This window comes from Poecilia formosa, unplaced genomic scaffold, assembly GCF_000485575.1.
Source record: "Poecilia formosa unplaced genomic scaffold, Poecilia_formosa-5.1.2 Scaffold427, whole genome shotgun sequence".
Lineage (NCBI taxonomy): Eukaryota > Metazoa > Chordata > Actinopteri > Cyprinodontiformes > Poeciliidae > Poecilia > Poecilia formosa.
In genome coordinates, this window is record NW_006800366.1 from 310,567 (window position 1) to 333,668 (window position 23,102).

A 23,102-nucleotide genomic window follows, 5' to 3' on the forward strand; every position below is an offset into this window, starting at 1 on the left:
ATGGTAGAGCTGACTCAGCAGCTCTACCACTGCTGAGTCACCTATTGTTCTAAAATTCATGTATTTAAACTGAAGGCCTTAAAATATCTTAAATGTATTTTTTAAAAGTGTAAATCAGCCTTAAATCCATTCATCTCAGGTATTATTTGTCGTTTGAAAACTATTTAATCTCTTATATTCCATGTAGCTTTTTTTGTTGTTGTTTGGTTGGTTGGTTTGTTCTTGCTGGACTTTTCTACCAGGCAAAAGTTTGAGTCGCAGTCAGAAATCTTCATTATGTTCTGTTACTGTTGTGGCTACCTCTAACTAGCTGCTAATATGCTCTGGCTAGCTATCATGGGGAAGTCCAAGTTCATCGTCAGCTGGCCGGACGATGCTCACTTTTGTTGCCAAAACCTTACAATGCTAGGTTGTTCTAAAACATTCGGCCTTACGAGGTTTATCCTGCAGAGATCCATATGCAGAGTTAGAATCACACAGCTGCTGCCAAGAGACACAAACAGACCAGAAATGTCTCAGTTGATCTGGCACGGCTAAAGCTCCCCAGGAAACGACTGGTTCTGATGCTACGTCATCTTTCAGTTCAATTCAAATCATCAACGCTCTACCACTGCTGAGTCACCTGTTGTTTTTGACCTTGCAAATAGGATTCACACCTTTCTACAAGTATTCACAACTCCTGACTTAAGACTTTGTTCACTCTGACAAGCTGTTCTAAAATCATCTGCTTTCATTTCCTCCAGCAGATCAGCTGACAACAGAGAGCCTCCTGACTTCCTGTTCTAACAGCAGCAGCTCCACAGACGAGGTGAGAACCATGAGATCATCCTGAGACACAACAACCAGAAAACCAGTCAGGGTCACTCAGTGCCTGATGGGTTCCAGTTAAACTCGTTTCTGCCTCTAGACCAGTGAAATAATCCAACAGTGACGGTTTTCATCAGACCTGTCCCAGTTTTAAACCAGAGCCGATTTTAGATTGAAAACGGCAGTGCTTTTTTCCCAATCAAACAACCTGAAACGTTTCTGAACAGTAACCGAGCTGATCACTTCCTGAATGAGTTGATGATCCTGCATGTCTCTCTGATCAGCAGGAGGGCAGCATGCTGACTCTGGGTCTGGTACTGGTGGTTCTACTGCTGGTGGTTCTGGTCACTGCAGTTGGACTCTTCACTAAAGGTGAGTTTGCTGTGGCTGATTTAGTATCAGTCAAGGACAAATGGTGAATGTGTGAACCTTTAAAAGGGAAATTACTTAAAATAAGAGCCAGTTATGCTTGTTGATCAGCGAGATACCGCTCTCACAGTTTCAGAAGAACTGTCCCACCACCTGCTGAGCAACCTGGGGACGCTAACAAATGCTCTTCATTTTCATTACTCAGCAGTATCTGCAAATCAAAACATGAAGCAGCTTCTTCAGCCATAAACAAAAATCACTATTTTATCAGAAATGTATGGTTTTTATCTTTCATCTCAGTTTCTGCTCTGCTGACTTTTTCTACTTTCCTTGTGATGCGTCACTTTTTGTGTTGATGGCAACTCTTGGATGTTTGCACAATGTTTTTGCTATTTTTTGTGCGTTGTCCTTAATGCTACTAATTAAATACGATCACATGCACAGAAGATGAACATAGCCGTCATCAAGCTGTGCTCTGTTTACAGCAGCAATAATGGCCGCCGGTGTCCATAGATGGATTTTAGAGTTGCTTTGGGCCAACAGCATGGTCACCAGATCAGAACCAGCTTCAGCCGTTGTTTATGTTGAGATTTACTGTCTGGCTTCTTCTGCTGCAGAATTATGACATAATTATCAAATAAAATGCAAGCTAACTGTTCAGACTGCAGACGCTTTGAAAACTATCGGATGCTTTTCTGATTTAGTTCTACATATGGTAGGGACATAAATTTGATTTTTCCTCGGTCTGAAAAGAATTGAACCGTTCAGACTGATAAAAAAGACTGATATGAGTCGCATTCGCCTGCAGTCTGAATGCAGCTTTACGAGGCTAAATTTCCTCCTCCTGCTGCTCATGGCGAATTACAGTGGTGGAGGAATGGTGATCTGGGCTTGTTTTTTCCCCACAGGACCTGAACACCTCGTAGTCTGTGATTGGACCAGAACCTCCTGTGTTTACCAGACAGCTCTGAAGTCAGAAGTGAACCGACCCGTCCAGCAGGTGGAGAGGAAAATGACCACTGAGGCCGTTTACTGCTGCAGGTGATTCTACCTGCTCTGGGGTCACAGTTGGGGTCAATTATTTTACATTTTCAAAAATGTTTATAGTGTTTCAGTTTGCAGCCAGAAGCAGCTCAAACTGAGTGTTTGAATCTCTTTCCGTTTGGTTTTAGAAACTCTGAACTGTTTCTGACACCAAAAGGTTAAAGGTCGCCATTAAACTGAACCACTGATTCATTCATGACTCGGCTTGCAGCGTCCATCTCTTGAGCTCCTGGAAACTTTGATGCATCGTTATCGTCGTCACTCAGCGATGAGAGAAACCGGCTGAAACCTCAAACCTCATAGAAGGTTTCCAGGTTGAGCCCCAGCTTAACTCCCATGACGCATGAAACGAAACATACTTTAAGGGAAATTAATTAATAATTCTTTGATTGCTGTTACAACGGGAAAGTAAAGCCTATTTCTATTCTGTTTTATCAAGTTGCTGGCCTGATTAAAAACCAGTCGGCTTGTTCTACGCTTCACACACTTGGCTGCTGAGAAACAATCGTTTCTTGCATGCGTGGGCTCTGAGGTTTTAAATTTTTCCTAGCCGCTAACATTTGACCATGTCATATGTAGTTCTGACTTTAGCCCAGGTCATCAGCTCAGATAAGAGAGCAAATAAATTACCAGACATGTTAATAAAGAAGCACACGTTTGATTAATCTGGTGTCACTTTTTTCCTTTTTTGTCATAAGTCACTTTTATTTAATGTTATTAGAAGGGGTTCTTACAAGAATGTATTAAAAATAACCACATGGGTTTAGATAACTTATTAAATCTGAATATAGCAGTTTTTCTTATTTCAAAGTTTATGTACAGAATTCTGTAAAATTATCAAAGCAGAGAATAAAACAACTCAGATTGTCTTCCTCAAAACTTAATCAGATTTTCTTCACATAAACTAAATGCTGAATATAAACGTCACAAGAGTGATGTTGACATATATAAGGATGTTATAAGAAAAACTATTTACAAGAATACTTTTAATGAAAGTGAGAAAACAATCTTGAATAACAAAACACAAAGTAAAAACAGCATTTCCAACTGAATCAGTAATAAACATTGTTCACTTTATTCAAACCACGTTTACATTGAACACTAGAACCTGAAGCATAATATTCAACCATTTGTCCTTTTTCAGTCTCATAAAAAGACTGATGACACCTCCATGTCATTTCCTCTTTCATTCCCTCTGGAACTGAGAGAAAACTTTGGCAGGACAGTAAATGTATTTCCCTGTCACACCAGAGAACCCAGTGGACATGGAGATTGTTTGGGCCTCGTTTCAGAGGCCTGTGGCAGAACCTGCACAGACGCCCAGCAGGATGCTCCTCCTTGGCCTTTCCTTTCCTCCATTCCTCCGTCACCGTCTGGCTTCGGCTGAGCGTAGCTTTGCAGCCTCCAGCTCTTGAGTTGTAGAAGTTGGCAAACGCCATTCTAGGGTCAGTCAGACCCTCTGCTACGTCGGTCTGGTAAACCTTTTTACGACTAATAAAAATACTTTACCTCCCCAGACTGATCAGTGAACAGAGGATCCATCACCCTGAAAACGAGACTTTGGATGATGGACAGTTCCTCGTTCTCTTTTTCACCAGCTGCTGATCTTTCTGCTGCTGCACAATCTCCTTAAACATTTGGTCAGTCGGTGTTTTTGTTCAGGGAGCATCCTGGGGTTTAATTCTGGGAGGATCACATGGTAACTACTGGAGTACTACAGTCTCCAGGATGATTTGGTGTTTTTATTCTTGGCCAGATGCTTCACATAACACGAGATGTGCCGTTTGGTTGTTGGGTGTAGAAGGCTGTTGGGATGTTTCAGGGAAGCTTGAACTCAAGCAGCCTATTCGGCATCCACCTTTAGTGAGGCAGTCTTTCTGCCCAGGTGCTTTTCCAGAAGCTGGTCGATGGCATCCGTCATGGACTGTGTCTTCTTGGAATGATCCAGGACAAAGATCAGACCGCCTGCCTTGATGGGACCTGTGCGAGCGGCTCAAGGAGAGGCGGCAGACGGCAGCGGTGTCACTGGCACATGTGATGGAGAGATGGAAATTAAAGTTTAGATTCAGAAAAATCTAAATCTAATCTAAATGGGTCTGGCCTGTAACTTCCTGGGAGAGTCTGTTCAGGTCTGAGACCAAATCAGGATCAAAAACAGCAGGGAGCTTCACATCTGGTAGTTTCAGATCTACAAGGCGCTGTAACTCTAAACGAGCGATTCCCATCATCCCCGGTGCCTGGAAGAGCTCAGTGGATACCTGAGTCCCAGTGACTCACCTGGCCTGGTGGAGGTGAAACCCCTCCTGCTGAGAAGTTCCNAGCAAGTGCAACAATCAGCTCCTCTCTACAGACGGACATAAAGTTGAGACCAGAGCTTCCAGCAGGTATCAGCTACTGGGACGACTGGATGAAGGAGACGTTTCTCTGACCATCCTCAGCCTCACAGAGGAAGATGCTGGACGATACGGATGCAGAGCAGAGATACCTGGATGGTTCAATGATGAAAAGCATCATGTTGACTTGACAGTTGAAAGAGGTGAGAAAGATTTTCATGTTCTTAATGCAGCAGCTCTTCACAAAGAGCAACTGTGGATCAGGGTTAATGTTGACTGTTAATGAAATTTATATTATCTTAAAATTCATACATTTTTGAGACTAAAGTTTAGTTTAACTTTGAGATGTTATCAGTGAAAAAGGAAAATATAAATAATTTCCTCTTCCCAAACAGTGACAGCAGCTGAAGTTTAGTTTTCCTGAGTGGTTAAAATTTATGACAGACTGATATCAGGTCTTAATCCTTTGGAACCTGAAGAGGAGTTTATAGTTTTAGCCTCCTGTTCAGTGTTGGTGAGGAAACATGATTCCCTGAACAGAACCACATCATTACCGTCCAGAACAAAACATCCATTCTTCATTTTTCCATCCAGGTTTCCCTGTAAACTTCAGAAACTGGTCTAAGTTATAAGTGTCCAGCTCTTGAGTTGTTGTCCTGTCAGCTTTAGTTGAGTCTCTGTTCCATCATGGTTCATTCAGACGGTCCAATACGTCCTCAACATGTCCAGAGGTTCTGCTGATGAACCATGGTTGGATTCAGGTTTGTTGACCCAAAGAAAGAACTGAAAGGTGCAGCAGGACAGTGGCTCTGGAGGACCGACTGTGGACACCATCAATAGTTTTAGTTCTTCAGATATTTGTTGGTTAAACTCCAGATACCTAAAACTCATCGATGAATCGAAACAGAGCAGAGAGACTAGCAGAGAATCACTTAGGTTTGATCTTTTTTACATTATTAACATTTTGGAGAGTTTTCTGAGATGTTTGAACATCGTGTCTCATATTGATCTATTAATTAACCGATGCTGATGCTGATGCTGTGTTTGTGTCCAGCTCCGACCACCTGGGCTCCATCAGAACCTCAGACGTCCTCAGAGAGACCAGCTGCTACTCAGACCGCAGGTATCTGTGCAGGGAGGCTGCAGGGTCCAGGATGACTCAGTGTGATCAAAGTGTGAAAAATTAGATCTTGATTTCAAAACAGGAAGTTGGTTCTGAGAAGGAAACATCAGATCCTGTTGTTCTGTAATGTGTGACTCTCTCCTCTGTTGTCAAGCTGCTGATTCTGTTGTTCTAAAATCATCTCCTTTCACTTCCTCATCCAGCAGATCAGCTGACCACAGAGAGCCTCCTGACTTCCTCTTCTAACAGCAGCAGCTCCACAGACGAGGTTAGGACCATGAGGTCATCCTGAGAGACAACAACCAGAAAAAACAGTCAGAGTCACCCATTGTCTGATAGGTTCCAGTTAAACTCGTTTCTGCCTCTAGACCAGTGGTCATAATGATCTGCTCCTTTACCAACATGAGTTTAGAGTGAAATAATCGGTCTGGGTCGCCACAGAGGCAGATTTTATCACGTGTTCCAGTTTTAAACCAGAGCTGCTGGTTTTTCAACCAGAGGCGGTTCAGAACCACATCGACCATCTAGATCAGACTGACCGCCATGTTGGTCCAGTTCCTGTTGGACCTCAGCAAACCCATTAGATCTATAAACACAGGATCATCATCAGGCAGGACCAAAAGCTCCCGAACTCTCAGTTGTGTTGAAGCTCAGAGTTTGGAGATGATGATTCTCCTCTGGACTGATTGCGCTACCAAACTGATGCTAGTGTTAGCTAGCCTCCAGGTTTGTTTGTTGTGGCTGAAAACTGAAACTATGATGGAACTACAAACCCCATAATTCAGATAATTTATCCCGACTTTTTCCTGCTTCCACCTCAACCTCCTGAAAACGTCTTGCATCATCTACATCATGACGACATGATATTGGCTAGTGGACAGTTAGCTAACGGTTGTGTAACTGTCTATGTGCACTTGTTGTGTAACTGTCTATGTGCACTTGTTGTGTAACTGTCTATGTGCACTTGTTGAGTAACTGTCTATGTGCACTTGTTGAGTAACTGTCTATGTGCACTTGTTGTTGGGTGACCAAAGGTCAAAGTTTACATGGAAACACTGGAAAACACCAGCTGACAAAGCAGAGTGTGACTTTCTGAAGCTGTAATGCGGCGGTGGGAACACTTCGCTAATGCATTAATAGCAGAGCTAAGGACTTTGCTTAACTTCCTCTAAATATCATATATGTATCACGCTTTAGCAATAGCTGAACTAATGTTTGTAAATAGTGGGTTTGGGTTAGCGCAGCTAGCTTTTTCGCTAACAGTGCCTACCACTGCTATAATGGAAGCAGTGGTAGTGTTTTTCATATTTCTTTTTGGTCATAAATTCATCTTAATAATTTATAGAAACTTGCAGAAACTCTTTGTTTAGCTCCATTTCTATCTGCTATGCTAACTGAGGGTTAGCGTGGAGCTCTTAGCGTTCTGATTGGTTGCTGCTGTCCTCAGCCCCGCCCCCAGATGCTGATGGAAGCGGTTCCTTCAGATCTCCAGTCTTGCTGCTTCTACATGCATGCTGCTCCCCCTGAATCAGAGTTCTGGTTCCGATGCGTTCTGCCGGTCCAGCTGTCGTAGAGCAGATGGTTCTAGAAGCAGCAGGAGGTCCGAGTTTGGTTCTGATCTGGTGACGCTTCATGGTTCTGTCTGCAGGGGCAGGAGGGCAGCATGGTGGCTGTGATTCTGGTGCTGGTTCTGTTCCTGCTGGTGGTTCTGCTCACTGCAGCCGGACTCTTCATCATGGGTGAGTTCACTGTGGCTGATTCAGCAGAAGTAAAAAGAAAAGTGTGAACATGTAGAGGAAACGATCAGAGCTATCTGCTCATTAGTTTATTTCAAACCTCACAGTCTTCAGCTGAAGCAGAACTCAGTCAACCACATCAACACCCAGAACCTCTTATGTAATCAACACGAGAAACAAACCGTTTATAGAAACGGGTCAAATTTTCACAACTAGACGAGTTCCTGGAGTCAGAAGTGAGGCTTTAGTTTTAGTTCGTTTTTAAAGTGTTTACTAGTTTTTATTAGTTAAATATTGTTTAGTTATAGTAGTAGTTTGTTTTTTCACACTTTGGTTGATTTTTAGGTGCAGAATTTAAAAAGGTGAAAGTATTGTGGTCATGTAAACATGGACCTGGTCATGAAAACTCAGCAGAAGAATCTATTTTCTAAAAATTAATTCAGTTTTTCTTGACCAACCAGCTGACTCCGGAGTTTTCTAGAAACTTCTGCTGCAGGCACTTTGTGGACTAGCATAACGTAGTGTAGCGTAGCATAGCGTAGCAAAGCATAATGTAGTGTAGCGTAGCATAGCATAGCGAAGCATAAGGTAGTGTAGCGTAGCATAGTGTAGCGAAGCATAACGTAGTGTAGCGTAGCATAGCGTAGTGAAGCATAACATAGTGTAGCGTAGCATAGCGTAGTGAAGCATAACATAGTGTAACGTAGTGTAGCGTAGCATAGCGTAGTGAAGCATAACATAGTGTAACGTAGTGTAGCGTAGCATAGCGTAGCGAAGCCGCCCGGAGGAATACAGAAGCTGTAATTTATCGACAGCTGATTTAAACTCAAATATCACTAAAACTTAGCCTCTGAAAAGCTAATAAATAGATTCATAAACACAAAGGATATTACTGTACATCAATAATTTCAGAATGTTTTAGTTAGTTTTATAACAGTTCCAGTTAATTTTAGTTTTTTCCATTTTATTTATTTCAGTTAACAAAATGTTTAAGTTTTCATTATTTCGTTAGTTGAATTTGGATATAAAAACTTGGTTCAGGGTTTGGGGTCAGTTGTTTTAGTTTTCCCTGTTTTTGAATCTGACGTGTTTTGATTCTTACATTTAATTAATTTTATAATCTGAAACCAACCAGGTTAGCGTGAACTGTCAGGGGGTGTACTTTCTTTTTTATTACTGAATCAAACGTTTTGGTGTTTTTAAAAATGTTTCTTATGTTTCTGTTTGCAGCCAAAAGATGGAAGCAGCTCAAACTGTGAGTCTTTGATTCTTCTGTTCATCTTTGCAAACTGTTTCTGTCACTAAGAGGTTAAAGGTCACCGTTAAACTGAACCGCTGATTCATTCATGACTCGGCATCATCGGCTTCTCCTGGAAACATTGATGCGTCTTCATCAGAGCATCATCGTCATCACCACTCGCCTCGGTGTTCAGAGTGAAACTCAGGGAGAACGCCTCAAACCTCACCGCAGGTTTCAAGCCGTTTAACTCCCATGATGCAACGCGGCCTTCAAGTTCACAGTCCGAACTAAAACAGTCTGAGCTAAAACAATAGAACTGTCCGACGGTTTCTGATCAGGCGGTTCTGCCAGCGGTTTAACCCATTAACCCTTTACTGCCTGGATTCATCAGATAAACCAGTTTGTTCTGATTTCCACCGCTCAGCCTTTAATACGCAGAGTATTTCATATTTTACTAGTTAATGCAGCTGGAAACAACTCATCTCTGCAGCTTTAATATTGAGACCCTTTAACAAGTGTCAACTCTGAGTCAGATTTCCTTTTTCACAAGAAAGCGAAACCTGAGCGTTTTTCTCTGACTCATGTCATCCTGTCGGCGTTCAGCTGATGCAAACAGTTTCAAATGTCACGGTTCAAACATTACGATGAGAGCCAAACATCACGAGACCACCGGGGAGACGAAGAGTTAACCGCAGGGCGACAACAAGCTGCAGAAGAAGAAGAGACGACCTTTAATGTTCCACTCAACCACACACTGACCCACATCTGCACGTTTAAAGGAGCATTTCTCTCTAAAACACCCGATTCACCACAGCAGGAGTTTAACTCAATTATTTCAGGTATTAGATTAGAGCAGAAGAATAAACTAGTTAAAATTATTTACTTCATTTAATTCTGATGATTTTAGCTCAGAGAAAAAAAAAACATAAAAATATGACCAATAAAAATAAAGTAAACAAATCTGACCACCTCAAGGTTTTCATTTAACTCTCATTGCTTTAAAAATAATAATCCACAAAAAGCAGTGTCATTAATTTTTTACCTTTAATATGCAGGATATTCCACTGTATTTATTTTTAGAAAATATAAAATATTTTGTACAAAACAGCCAGAAAAACATAGAAGAGGTTTAAAGATGTTGATTTTATTTCTACATTTGGGTGTGAAGGTGCTGAAAAGATTCAAAGTGAAACTTTTATTTTCGTTTAACCTGAAATGTAAAAAGTTGAGTCAGTTTAAATGTGCTTTGATGGTTAATTTAGGTCAGGAATTAAGTTCAGAGCGATGTGAACTGATTCCTGTAGCTTTAGTGGTTATGAAGCTCAGTGGGTTCTGCTTCATCAGCTGGTTCTGGTTCTGGTTCTGGTCCAGGCCTCCCCAGCAGCAGCAGCGACACCAGGTCCAGATCAGCTCCACCTCCTCCACCCTGCAGCTGCACCAGCGGGCCTCCGTTGTGGAGAACGTCTACCAGATAGACGGAGCCGCCAACGAGGGAGGAGACTACGAGTTATGCCCATGAGGCCCCGCCCACTTCCAGCGTCGCCACGGAGACAGGGAACATAATGGGAGCCCTCCAATCAGAGCTCAGCTGGCAGGTTGATGTTCAGGTCAGAAGGTCAAGTTAGAGGATGAAGAAACTCCTGGAAGCTATTATCATCATCATCATCATTATTATTATTATTATTATTATTGTTGTTAATATTATTATCATTGTTATTGTTACTAATGTCTGACATGAAGCTGATTCAGGTTTTAAATGTTTAAAACGAGGATTAATGAATCATTTTTAACCATCTGAGTTGCGTGTCTGACGGCGATGCTAAACAGTGAAAAGCTTATGAATCAAAACACCTGGAAGGTCAGAGGTCACCGACTGGAATGACATCATTAGAGAAGAAACGTCCTGCTGGAAACCGATGAACTCTGTGGGGAAACAGAAAACCCGATGGAACGACCAGCTGGTCCAGATCTCTGCTGGATCAGAACCGGTTCTGGTTTGTGGGGGAACCCAGAGGTTCTGGTTCTGGTTCTCCTGGCTCCTCTAAGAAGCAGGTTCTAACCAGTCGGCTGCCGTTCTTACAAAGCATGTTGTTGTTGTTTTTCTGTTTGTGAGAAGTTTGTGATTTTGTTTGTGTTTAAAGAAATAAACTTTACTAATTAATTTCTGCCTGCAAACCTGAGAAACTATTTGTCCATGAAATCCACTGAAAACGTTTTACTGCAGATCATGAACACAGAGTCTGGCTGAAGGCTGAGGCTCATAGTTAATTTTAATCCCAGTGTGAAGTCAGATTAAAGTGTTTCTGTATTTTAACATCCGTTTCTTTGATGTTTCGTTTCATTTTTGTTTTTTTTCTCTGTCGTTTTGTGAATCCGTCTGGTTTCCTGTAGAAATAAAACCTGACGGTTTCTCTCCACAGTCACCTGCCCTCATTTGAGACGTTGAATGTGAATCAACAACAATAACCTGGAATATAATCCATATAATCCCTCCCTAATCTGCTCCTCTAAAGCTGAGCTGGGAGTCAGACTGTCTGGATACCTTTGTTTTCTTCCTACCTTAAAATAAGCATATTTAACAACTCAATAAAATCTGTTGAAATTCACTTTTTTTCTTATTTGTGCTTAAAGTTGAAGCCTGAAAAATGAATCCAGCACTGAGACGGTTTTAGACAAAATAATGCAGAACTGAATAAATTTACAGGAAAATGACAAAATTCATAAAGAAAAAAAAAAAACTAATTATATAATTTATCCGCAAAAAAAAAAGAAAACTGATTTAAGTTTTAGTTACACTTTAAAAAGTGAATCCAAGGAGTTAGTATTTGTTAAAAAGAGTAAAGTAAAAATTATGTAACAAGACAGTCCAAATTCTGGCGTCTTAAACACTAAAATTATTCTAAAATTTATATAAAACTTTTGAAACTACTATGGCAGATAATCTAAAGTACTTAGTGAATTTTCACTTGCTCTCCAAATGTCTCAGCAGGTAGAAAATAACAGATCAATTCATAATGCTGAAAAGTAAACGGTACGTTTTAGTACATTGAGTTTTTCCTGAAGTTAAAGTGAGTATCTGGTACCCGGCTGGTCTCAGGGTGTCGGGTGACTCAGGCGGTGAATCAGAACCAGAGGAAAGAAAAGCCGACCCAGAAACGTTTCCAGTTCAGCGTGACGGCAGCAGATAGCGTCTGATTGTCTATGAAATCATGTTCCTCTCATATTTACTCGCATGTCGTTTCATTCTTCACGTCTTCTCCTCCCAGGCGCCTCCAGCTGTCTGCTTTACTCTCCGTCTCCAGATATAACGTTACAGGCTCCATTATTTCTCTGTTGTTTACAACATAAAGGCTCCCAGGAGACAAAAATTCAGCTGAAAACGAAATCTATTGAGCTTCTCCTGGACGCGTTAAAAAGCTAAGATAATAAAACATTTTATCTACTGCGTGTCGATTAACATACTGAGAACAGGAGAAACCCCAAAACAAAACCCTGAGGAACGCCGCGTGAAGGAATCTAGACCAGTTATCGACTGATTCATTACAAATCATGTTCAAGTGAAAAGAAATTGTCGTTTTTAAGTTCAGAGGAATCTGAAACTTTCAAAACACGACATAGTCTTAAAAATCACATTTAATCTGTTTTATCACATATTAAAGGCTGAGAGAAAACCAGAGAAACGAGAAAGTAAAACTTTTTTATACAGTTTTATACAATTAAACTTATTTAAAACATATTAATGATTGCAGAAAAATGTTACATTAGTTTAATATTTAACTCCTACCAGCCTTGCATTGATTTGTGATTGATTAGAGCGCAAACCAGCAGACCAAGCAGCAGCTGGAGCAGCTCCAGTTTCACACCAGAACCACCACTGGTCTGTGTGGGTCTCACTGGTGGCATTGGTGGTGCTGGTAGTAATGGTGGATTGTTGCACAAACTGGTCCCACAGCAGCTCAGTCTGCTGAAGTGGAGAGGAACACCGTCTTCCTGGAACAGGCGACCGAGGTCGGCGTCACACAGGTTCTGAGTCATGCAGCCCAAAAATGGATACGTGTGGTTGTCTATATTCACTGTGGAGAGAAAAACCAGAACTGATCAATCAGATCAACCGATATTCAGGAACTGCTGGGACTAATCGATCAGAACAACTGATGTCCAGGACCCACTGGGAGGGAAACCCAGCTGCTCTCAGTTTGGTCCAGGATCTGCTGATCATGTGATCTATCTGCGTCTGGATGAAGGACAAAACCTCTGGGACAATTTATTCTGGACAGATGAGTCCAGAATGGAGATGTTGGACCATGATGGACAGAACCAAACACCCCATAGTGGCACTGCTAACTAAACAGCTGCCTGCGCTAACCCCAAAGGATTAATCATGTACATTAGTTTACCTAACACTAATGCTAACATGGTATTTAGCATAAGCTAATGTTAAAGCGCTAAATTCAACCATGTTCATACCACCATGTCTGAATGGGTTAGAGTTTTGAACTTTATTCATCTCAAAGTTTACAAAACACCCAACACTTTATCTGGAGAAATTAGCTTAGCAGCTAAGCTAAAAATTAGCTAATCTGCTAGTGGATTTGTGCTCTGATGCCAACTATCAAGTATGGTGGAGGAGGTGTGATTGTTGGGTTTGTTCTGTGGCCATAGAACCTGGACGGCTTGGCGTCATTGATTGGACCAGGAGTCCAACATGAGTCCAGGTGTCCAACAGATAAAACTGCGTCATAAACAAACCCAGCAGCTGATCTACAGCAGAACAGCTGAAATTATTCCTGGTCCAGTTAAAGTTCAGACCTGTGCCTGACAGAACCAAGGGACCTACAGGTAGCTAAGCAGATATCCACCACATGAGGCTGCTGAGGTTAGACAGAAACCTTCTGCTGGACCAGGGGGTGTACTTAGTTTGACATCAGGTTGTTCCTCTCAGTGAATCGTTCAGCTGCAACCAGCAGAAACTCACAGGTTGATGTGAAGCATTGACTCTCCTCTCCTGAGCAGCTGACCTCTCTGCAGTCAGCGGGGTCACAGGAGAAACACTGCAGGGTGTTTGGCACCGGAGGAGCCGGGCCTGAAACGAAACGGAGAGAACGTCTCAGGGGAAAAGAAACCTGGACCAGAACCGACTTTAACGTGTCATTATGGATCTCACCAGGCAGAGTTGGGTTGTTGCAGTTGCTGGTGTTGCAGCACAGAGCAGATCCTACAATGGTCACCTCACCTGTGCTGAGTGAAAAGGTTGTATTGCCTGAGCTCAGACACATAGAGGATTCACAGCCTTTATAGATGAGCTCCTGTTCTCCTGAAGCTGAATCAACTGTAGAATCAAAGAGCTGTTAGAGTCGATGGAAACCAAGCAGAAGCTCATTTCATTATGGAGGAAGACCAAGAGGACGTTACCTCGGATAGATGCTGTCATGCACATTAGCTCAGATGAATAGCATGTCTGTTTTTCTGGGCTGGAACAAATCGGGTCTGTGCAGTTATAACAGCTCAGAGCTTCAGCTGCAATCAGGAGAGGAAGATCCAGAGACACGCTGTCAACCAGTGATGCACACCCCTAGTCAAAAAGTTAGCTGCACTAATGCAAAAGCATTAACTGTAAAGTAAACATTGGTTCCACTAACCTTAAAGGACTATACCAACACAGTACTAAGAGGAAGCTAATGTTAATGCGCTTCACCAACACATTTAACACAGAGTTCCAATTCTCTGAGTTGAGGTCAAGACGTAAACCATAAACCGATTCATCATCTGTTTCAGTGTTTTTTCTGATTACTCCTTCTGAAAACCCAATTTTTAAAAAAATTGTTAATAGAGAAACATCACATACTGACCGTATCATGGTGGAAATATTCTGCTTTGATGCAGTAATTCATGCAAAAGGAGCCCTGACCAAGTGCTGAAAGCAGGCACAGTTCCGGTGGAGTACCAGCGGACCAACAGAACCAGCCCCAGATAGAACACGACATTAAATCAACGTTGAATTATAGTTAGAATTGTTGATTTTTGGTTGAAGTCGACAAATGATGGTGGATCAACCATCAAACAACCATCTAATCAAACCGTTGAAACTGTGTCATTGAATCAATGTTGTTTTGTGGTTGAAATCTAGTGAATGAAATGCTGAGGTCTGATCAATGTCTGATCAATGTTGAATCAATGTCAGCTGTTTTTCCACACCCTTCTTCCCCTCCTCTCCTCCTCATCAGAGCTCTGGGTGAGAGTATTTTATTACTGAGTGGGGGTTCTCACATTTAAATTAAGCTCTGTAGAAGATAGTGGGTGATGATTCCTTTCTGTACATTTTTTTACTTGTTAATAAAAATTCTTACTGACTGTTTGTCTGTGATATATTGACACGAAAACATCTACAGCTTACTACAAGGAGTGGAGCGGTCCACCCCTGCTATTTACATGAGTGGATGTCAAACCAGAGTCAAACTGGGGTTACCACAACTTGTACTGTTTCCCTGGTTCTTACAGTACAAAGCTTAACCTCATGAACTCTGTTCTTCTGTGGACAACAGACTGTTGTTTTGACAGTCAAAAAGGAGTCAAATATGTTTAAAGATCTGTCCCTTTTTTCTTAAATAAAATGTTAAATCAAACCCATGTTGTCATTTTTAACCTTCTGTACACAGCTTACCCATCATCTGCCAATAATATAGTGTGTTTAACACCAGTGAAGAAACTTTTAGTGGCATGTTATGCTGTAGACCTATCAGACCTAAAAATGTACATAAATCCTTAACTTTCATTCAATATAAAATCAACCCAAATCTGCATGTAGATCCACGTTCAGTTGATGGTTGAATCAACGATTCCTAACTGATTCAATGTAGAATCAACACAAATATGCAGATGATGGTTGAACCAACATTGATGGTTGAAACCCTAACGTTGATTCAACATACAGGTGACTGACCACTTTCAACGTTGTTTCAATGTTTCTGGCTGACATTGATTCAATATTGTTTCAGTCATTCTGTGCTACCTGGGGCCTGACCAGTTTCCACCAGTCGTTGTAGTAAAGTTATGGAAAACAACCGATCAAGCATTCCTTAACTTTTTAAAGGACGTTCAGAACCAAAAGTTCTGAAACTTTTGGTTTCAGAACTCTAAATATTCCTAAAATTATTCACAGCCCTGCAGATTCAGAGTTAAAATAAAATAAAAAAAACATTACATATGGTTATAATGCTAAAGATAATTATGTTTTTAATTTGATTTTGTATTTTTTTTAATTATATGCCAGAAATCATTTATGTCCTTTGCAATAATAAATGGAACATTATGAACATTACAGTAAAATAAACTTTTCACCTGGTTTTCTCCCTAATCTTGGACCGCTCCAGAACCTTAATATTCCCTCCAGTCAGCAGAAACCTGCTGGTTTCTGGGACCCTTCAGTTCTGTTCTGACTGATCCAAAATGATCCAGATGAGCAGAGAATGCGTTCGTCTCTCCCTGGTGAATCAATTCTGACCTGAACATGTTCTGATGTGATTACCTGTTCTACAGAGGGTCCAGATCAGAGTCAGAGAACCGATCAGCTTCATCCTGATGTTCCGCTGGATTCTGGAACCAAACACACAGTCTGAGCTGCATTTATATCCAGGACAGAATCGCGTCACTGACCCAAAACAAAAGCAGCACTGGATTGTTGGCCCGGGTCAGCTGGTTCTCCTCCTGGGCTAAAACTAGAAACCAGATGGATCTCCTTTTACTGGATTCATCATGTTTCATATTCCTTTTATGTCCATTTACTCACATGTCATTTCCTTCTTCTTCTTCTCCCCTGGTGTCTTTATCTGCCTCCATTGTTCTTCACATCCAGGCTCCCAGGAGGAATCATGGAGGACATCAGGGAGCCAAAAATGGGACACGAACTTTAGAAACGATAAAAGATACGGAGCGCCGTTTACAAAGTTACCAAAGAGCCAAAAATGAACAGCAATAACCTGGATTGTTTACTCTCAGAAGAGAAGGAATGGGTTTCAGTAAGCCACATTTCCATCAAGTTATATAATCATTTATAAATGTTACAGTTTCAAACACAATGTTTAGTTAGCAACATGTAGTTTGGAGCAAATATTAGGTTAGAAAGCTAATTATTTAGCTACAAATTAAATATTTAGTCAGCTACCACGCTAAATTCTTGGTAAACTAAATCTTTAGCTTGCTAATTAAATATTTAGTTTGAAACCTTTTGTTTGAAACCTTTGAAATATGTAAAACATATTTCCTTTTTAGCTAAATAACTAAATGTGTTGCTGTTAATTTTTGACAGTTGAACTTTATAAACTGTTACGGATCTGTTTTTAGGAACTCACAGCCCAGCGGGGACACACAGGTTTAGACGATGGACATTTTTCTAGAAAAGCTAAAACCACGACTGAAGCTCCAGATCCAACAGAACTAGTTTCATGACGCAACCAAACCAGATTTTTCTATGTTTCATCTAAATGATGTGGGATCGTCAGATCTGCTCCTCCCTGGACTGGTTTCACTGGACCGACTGGACCCAGAGGAAGGGATTGAATATCTGTTTGCATTCAGGATCACTTGATTCATTATAATGAATCAGTGGTTCTGGATGAGTCAGGATGACAGATTCACCTGAGACGAATGAAGTGACCAACTCAGGAGGAAACCAGTAGAACGCGCCCATCAGGTTCACCACCTGCTGCCCTGCTCTGTCCAATCAGAGCGCTCCGTCCAGCCACTCTCAGGTGAGCTTCCTCAGCGTTCAGAGCAGATCCTCCCTGTTAGCTGCAGAGGTGAGATCCTGCTGCAGGATGAGCTGGACCGTCTCCACGCTGCCGCAGAGCACCGTGCTGGTTTCCTCTGAGGAGGGCGACTGGTCCACCGGGATCTGCGACTGCTGCCAAGACAAGAAGCAATGTACGTACGCAGCACACACTAACAAGTCTTGAAGGAGAGAGAATAAAACTAACCCAAACCGCGCTGTGAAACATGGTGGTAGCAGTGTTATGCTGTGGGACCTGTTGGAGGCTGCAGACCTGAGAAAGAGGTCAAAGTTCAGCTTCCAGCAGTACCACAACCCAAACATCTAGTCAGAGTTATTATGAGAAGGCAGATTCATGGGTTAGGATGACCTAGTCAAATCCCACAGAGAATCTGTGGTAAGATGTTTAGTAGTGAAGGTCCAGACCGTCAGCGCCTCCTTGTGGTCCTCAGGCTGCTTCGCCTTCTGGTGCGGCCCCTGCTTCGCCTGTCGGACCACCAGGGAGTTCGGCCAGTGCCTGTGCCTCCCCCTGCTGGACGCCCTGGGCTGCGTCCATCCCATCGCCATGTCCATCAGGGTGTCGCTGCGCCAGCGCTACGGCATCAGAGTAAGGACAAAAAGCTGCTGCTCAGTTTCTGTTCCTGATTAATTTAATAAAATATTTTACTGATTCTAAATATTAACATTAACGGCTCAGAAAATTAACATAAAAATCTGATAAATTGGTCAACAAAACAGATTTTTCATCTCTAGTTTGTTTCTTTGTTGAATTTAATTTGAATTATTGAATTAGCTGCTTATTTAAACATTATTTAATAATAATAATGTTTGTTATTATTATTGCTCTGGTTCTGGTTGAACCCTCTCTGATTGGTTCTGGTTCTGGTCGTGTTCAGGGCAGCCTGTGCAGAGACTGCTTGTGCTCCACCTTCTGCCTTCCCTGCGTTTGGTGCCAGATGGCCACAGAGATGGAGAAGAGGAAACTCCCGACTGTTCTCAGTGACATCATCAGCAGACGATGATTTCATCAACAGACGATGGCGTCATCAGCAGTCGGCTTTGATGAATCATTTCAACCATAGACATGAATACATACGATTTAAACATGTTTAATTGATTTAAGGTCCTCCTGTTTGAATATTCTCATATTTATTCAGTTTGTTTCTGTTTTTATTTAATGTTTTGATGTTAACCCTTAAACTTTGTGGAAATGCTTCATATTATACATCACAACATTTTATAGCTGTTTATTATTTATCTTTATTTCCTTATGAAAAGATGATAAATATATAATAGAAACATGAAAGTGGACCATAACGGATCCAAAAGCTTCATAGAATATTTCCTAGGAGTCATAACACAGCGGCACCCTGACCAGGAAGTTAAAAACTTCATTCAGCAGAGAAATGAAGTTTCTCTGCTGAATGAAGAGAAACTTCACTGTGATTAATGAAAAAGAAAATATTCTGATAAAATGAAGCAGAACCAGAATACTAGTACTGGAAAACCATCTGGGATTTCTAAATATAAGATCAGTTTCACCAAACGAAAGAATGTAATTTTTTTAAAAATAAGAAAACAGACAAATTACTCTTATACCTCTAATAAAAAGCAAAAATGAAGAACAATTTAAAGTTTTATTGAAGGATCTCAGACCGAATCTAATTTAAAAATCAGACTAAAATATTTTTGATAAATGCTCAATAAAACTTTAGTTTTACTTTATTTTTCTATTTTAAAAACGTCCACTCAGCCGTCAATATATTGTAACAGAGCAGAATATAACATATCAATGTCAACATCTTTTCAGGAAATACAAAAATTATATCTATAAACTAATTTTAAAAACTCTAAACACATCAAAAACAGAGTCAGATTATCAAATTTAACAGGATTCAAAGTCATTTTAATAATACCATATTATTAATATGGCATTCTGCTCAGATATAATGTGCAAAGATTGATTATGATATAATAAATAATATAATAAATGAGTGCCGTTCCCTTTCTTGTCGCTGGTGGCGCTGTAGTCTTGCTGTTTTCCGGTCAGAACAGAAGAAGAAGCTGAACCTCGTGTGTCTGCCTGCTAGAGCGGTTCGACTGGATGCTGTGATTGACTGGGATCATAAAGCAGGCAGCAGATCATCGATTATCGATCAGAAATGACTAAAGTGAAGAAGGAGAAGGTTTCGGACGGAGAGGAAGCCGCGGCGGTGGAAGCGGGGGGACCCGAGCGGAGCTACGCCGAGCTGGTCGCTCATTTGAACTCCATCGCCCAGCCGCTGGCCTCCAGGAAGCTCAGCAAGAAGCTCTACAAGTGCGTGAAGAAAGGTAGGAAGTCCGGGAAAGGTTCTGCACGTTTCCGCGTCTCGGTTATCTGGTACCGGAAGTTATAGCTGCTGTTTGTGTTTGTTCTGTAGCTGCGAAGGGGAAGAACATCCGGCGGGGAGTCAAGGAGGTCCAGAAATTCATCAACAAAGGAGAGAGAGGGTGAGTCCCAGGGGTCAGAGGTCATGTAGGCTGGCAGCTGCAGGGTGCTAACACTTTTGGAAATGTATTCACACCCTAAACATGGAAAACTTTAATAACGTCTGGTTCTGATACCAAATATTAATGGAGAACATCTGAAGTTCTGAGGGCTTCAGAGCCTAAGGTATACCTACCCATCATGCACTGGGGCTCAGGTGTGCTAACGCTGCTGCTCTCCCTGCAGTATCGTGGTTCTGGCCGGAGACACGCAGCCCATCGACGTCTACAGCCACCTTCCGGTCATGTGTGAGGACCGCAACCTACCCTATGCCTACATCCCGTCTAAAGTGGTGAGTGGGACCAAACATCCAGTCCGATTCGGTTCGGCTGCTTTAAAGACCCGGTCCGGGCGGTCTGACCGTTGGGGAAGGAACCCGGTCCACAACCTGAAAGGTTCTTTCCACTTCTGCAGGCTTTTATTGTGAAATGTATGTTTATTTCTGACTTTTATTGTGAAAAGTTTAAAAGGAGGTTATTTGGAAAAGCACAAATTTTATTGAGGCGTTTTTTAAGATTCCTGATGTATTTTATTGTGAAAAGCTGATCTGTTACGACTCTTACTTTGAAATCTGCTGCTTTTACTCGACCTTTTCTTATTTTGGAGTGTAGTTATCTTCCTCTTACTTTGAAACATTTTTTTTTTCAGCATTAACTTTTAAATTTGGATTTAATTTTACATCTCACTTATAAAATACTGTAATCTTTGAAAGGGATGTGATTAGTTCTATTTGCTGCTCTTATTTATTGTTTTAAATGCTCATTTGGTTTTATTCTAATGTTTCATTGTAAAATACTGATGTATAGTATTTTAGATCCATTTATAAGATCGTTTTAGTTTTAATTAGGTATTTTATTGTGAAAAGCTCTTGATATCAGACTCTTATTTTGAAATGCTTTTCCCATTCTATAATTAAAATTTTGGTTCAAGTTCAGCCTAATTTATTCTGAAATACTATAATTTAGTGCTCTTACTGTGAAATACCTGATTAAAGGCCAAAACCAGTGATCAGCCGTTTCCTGCCGTTTTTAATGAAGCTGGTTTTGGCCTTTAATCAGGTATTTTATTGTGAAATGCTCCTGAGCTCATTTTGAAATGCATGTGTAGGATCTGGGCTCTTCCGCCGGTTCCAAGCGTCCGACCTGCGCCATCCTGATCAAACCGCACACCGACTACCAGGACGCCTACGATGAGTGTCTGGATGAGGTGTCACACCTGCCCAAACCGCTCTGAGCCAATCAGGACGCCGCTCATCTGAACTCAGCCAATCAGAAAGCCGCTCGTCTGAACTCAGCCAATCAGAACGCCGCTCATCTGAACTCAATCAGGAGTTCAGATGAGGCAGTTCGCCCTGATTTCTCCCAGAATCTCCTGTTTCTCTGCTGCGCTAGCAGTTTTCACCTGTTTCCAGTGTTTGTGCTAAGCTAATGATGGACTGAAGGACGCTGCCCCCTGCTGGACCCTGGAAGCCATGTTTCTAGTTTTTTATATTAAAAATGTTAAAACTGGAGTTTCTGGAGTAATTTGTTTGAATAAAGATTATTCATAAAGTATTTTCAGGATAAACACTGCGGGAACTTGTTTTCTCCGGTTTCTCTTGTGCAAAAGTCTTCAACCCCCTTAATCTTTGTGAACCTTGGGAGGAAAATATTTTAAAAATTAACCAAATATTTTTATTTTTTATTCCCACAGAGTAAAATAATTAGTTCAATACAAATGTCACTTCTGTGTGTTTTGTGACAGATATTAAAAAACAGAGTTTTTGAACAGCTTTGTTTAAAACATTTCTTCCACTTTATGTAATATTTGGTTTTCTAAACAGAAAAATAATAAAAACTATAATGGCTTCATTCATAAATTTTAACATTTTTAAGTGAGTTAATTTAAGAAAGTGCTACACTGTTGCAACAGCACAAAAAGCCCAATCATTCCATCAATATCAATTTCATTTAACATTTAAAAATCTTCTGTTTTCTTATAATGAGCTCTTTTATTATTTAAACTACATTTTTCTGCTCGGTTTGTCTTCTTAAATTGAACTTTTTTTTTTAGTTAAAAACCGTTTTTGTATCTTTAATATTTTTTTAAATCACTTGCAGTTCTGAGGTTCGGCCACATGGTGGCAGCAGAACTCGGTTTAAACTAAAGTTCTGTTTGCAGAACAAGTCCGATTTATTTTCATTCATTTATTATAAGTTTATTGTGACTTACCTGAGTTTATTTTTATGTATTTACAATGAACCTGACCTCCGGACTGGTTCTGTTAACTGGGCCGGTTCTGCTGCGTTTCGTTTGTCGAACCGTGAACTTTGTTCTCAGATGTTTTGAAGAGTCCGAGTTCTGTCAGTTCATATCCGGTTCTGAGCTCTCAGTAAAACCCGTTCTGAATAAACCTGTTCTGACTCACAGAACCTCTTCAGTTCTCGCTTTTATCTCCCACACCTGCTGGCCTGACCTTTGACCCCGGGACTACTGGGTCCGTTTGGCCCGGCCTTTTCCCGGCGGCTCCTGAACTGCTGCAGCAGCTAAAGGTTCCCCTCCTCCTTTCCGCTGCAGACCTGCCCGGGCTGGTCCCGAATCGACCCGAACTCAAACCCTCCCCCCTTCTCCACTCGTTGCCCGGGGCAACGGGAATTTTCCACTGCCGAGCCGGAGGGGAGAGAGATCCGGCTGTCAACAGGTAGCTAAGGGTCGGTTCCGTTAAACCGGGCCAGTGGTTCTGAAGTTTTATTTAGAACCTCAAAGTTCTGCCAGATCGTCTAGTGGTTCCGTTGGGTTCTGTTTCATTTTCCAGCTTTGTGTCGTTCGTTAAAGAATTTGAAATGGACCCAAAAGGTTCTGCTGACCCATAAACAGCTGCTCAGATTAAATCCATCCGGTGCTTAAGTTTGGTCCAATCATTTTGTCCTGCTGGTTCTGTTGGGTTCTGATGCGGTTTCAGATTGATAGGTCCATTATAGGTGTTAGAAGTTCTGGAAGGATTATTTGGTTCAGAAGGTTCTGCAGATGTTTCTGGTTCTTGAAATAATTTGGGTTGTTTAGTCTGAGAGAAGAAAAATATTCATTCAATCATTCAGTCATATTTCACTGAATGATTTATTATTAAATGTCAGTTCAAGTTAGCAATAAAAATAACCTGATTATTGCTTTTAACTTTTC

The 23,102-nt window shown here is 41.2% G+C and overlaps 5 protein-coding genes across 6 annotated transcripts in view; 4 read left to right on the plus strand and 1 right to left on the minus strand.

Moving 5' to 3' along the window:
* LOC103155398 (T-cell immunoglobulin and mucin domain-containing protein 4-like) overlaps positions 1 to 2,884 on the plus strand; it is a 13,665-nt gene extending 10,781 nt beyond the window's left edge. Inside the window, exons 4-7 of one of the 2 annotated variants that reach the window (XM_016663536.1) lie at positions 744 to 808; positions 1,092 to 1,179; positions 2,085 to 2,217; positions 2,349 to 2,884. In XM_016663536.1, coding sequence (XP_016519022.1) covers positions 744 to 808; positions 1,092 to 1,179; positions 2,085 to 2,217; positions 2,349 to 2,382 — 320 coding nt within the window. In that variant the 3' untranslated portion in view covers positions 2,383 to 2,884. The remainder of the gene's footprint in view (positions 1 to 743; positions 809 to 1,091; positions 1,180 to 2,084; positions 2,218 to 2,348) is intronic. The other variant, XM_016663537.1, reaches the window with a different exon arrangement.
* Positions 2,885 to 4,193: 1,309 nt separating this feature from the next.
* LOC103155399 (hepatitis A virus cellular receptor 1 homolog) lies at positions 4,194 to 11,258 on the plus strand. The gene is made up of 7 exons (XM_016663529.1): positions 4,194 to 4,254; positions 4,535 to 4,756; positions 5,608 to 5,676; positions 5,880 to 5,944; positions 7,325 to 7,415; positions 8,643 to 8,667; positions 10,024 to 11,258. Exons 1-7 carry the CDS (start codon positions 4,194 to 4,196, stop codon positions 10,169 to 10,171), a joined length of 681 nt encoding a protein of 226 aa, XP_016519015.1. The 3' UTR covers positions 10,172 to 11,258.
* Positions 11,259 to 12,279: 1,021 nt separating this feature from the next.
* On the minus strand, positions 12,280 to 16,651 carry LOC103155419 (phospholipase A2 inhibitor subunit gamma B-like). Its single transcript, XM_016663524.1, has 6 exons — positions 16,439 to 16,651; positions 16,178 to 16,361; positions 14,065 to 14,169; positions 13,817 to 13,981; positions 13,628 to 13,735; positions 12,280 to 12,725 (listed from the first exon to the last, which is right to left on the minus strand). Exons 2-6 carry the CDS (start codon positions 16,224 to 16,226, stop codon positions 12,433 to 12,435), a joined length of 720 nt encoding a protein of 239 aa, XP_016519010.1. The 5' UTR covers positions 16,227 to 16,361; positions 16,439 to 16,651; the 3' UTR covers positions 12,280 to 12,432.
* Positions 16,652 to 16,926: 275 nt separating this feature from the next.
* On the plus strand, positions 16,927 to 19,011 carry LOC103155400 (cornifelin-like). Its single transcript, XM_007577075.2, has 3 exons — positions 16,927 to 17,571; positions 17,869 to 18,023; positions 18,313 to 19,011. The coding sequence occupies exons 1-3, from the start codon at positions 17,466 to 17,468 to the stop codon at positions 18,436 to 18,438; spliced, it is 387 nt and encodes a 128-aa protein (XP_007577137.1). The 5' UTR covers positions 16,927 to 17,465; the 3' UTR covers positions 18,439 to 19,011.
* Positions 19,012 to 19,422: 411 nt separating this feature from the next.
* Positions 19,423 to 21,515, plus strand: nhp2 (NHP2 ribonucleoprotein homolog (yeast)). Its single transcript, XM_007577076.2, has 4 exons — positions 19,423 to 19,747; positions 19,837 to 19,906; positions 20,130 to 20,235; positions 21,051 to 21,515. The coding sequence occupies exons 1-4, from the start codon at positions 19,579 to 19,581 to the stop codon at positions 21,174 to 21,176; spliced, it is 471 nt and encodes a 156-aa protein (XP_007577138.1). The 5' UTR covers positions 19,423 to 19,578; the 3' UTR covers positions 21,177 to 21,515.
* The last annotated feature ends 1,587 nt before the right edge of the window (positions 21,516 to 23,102 follow it).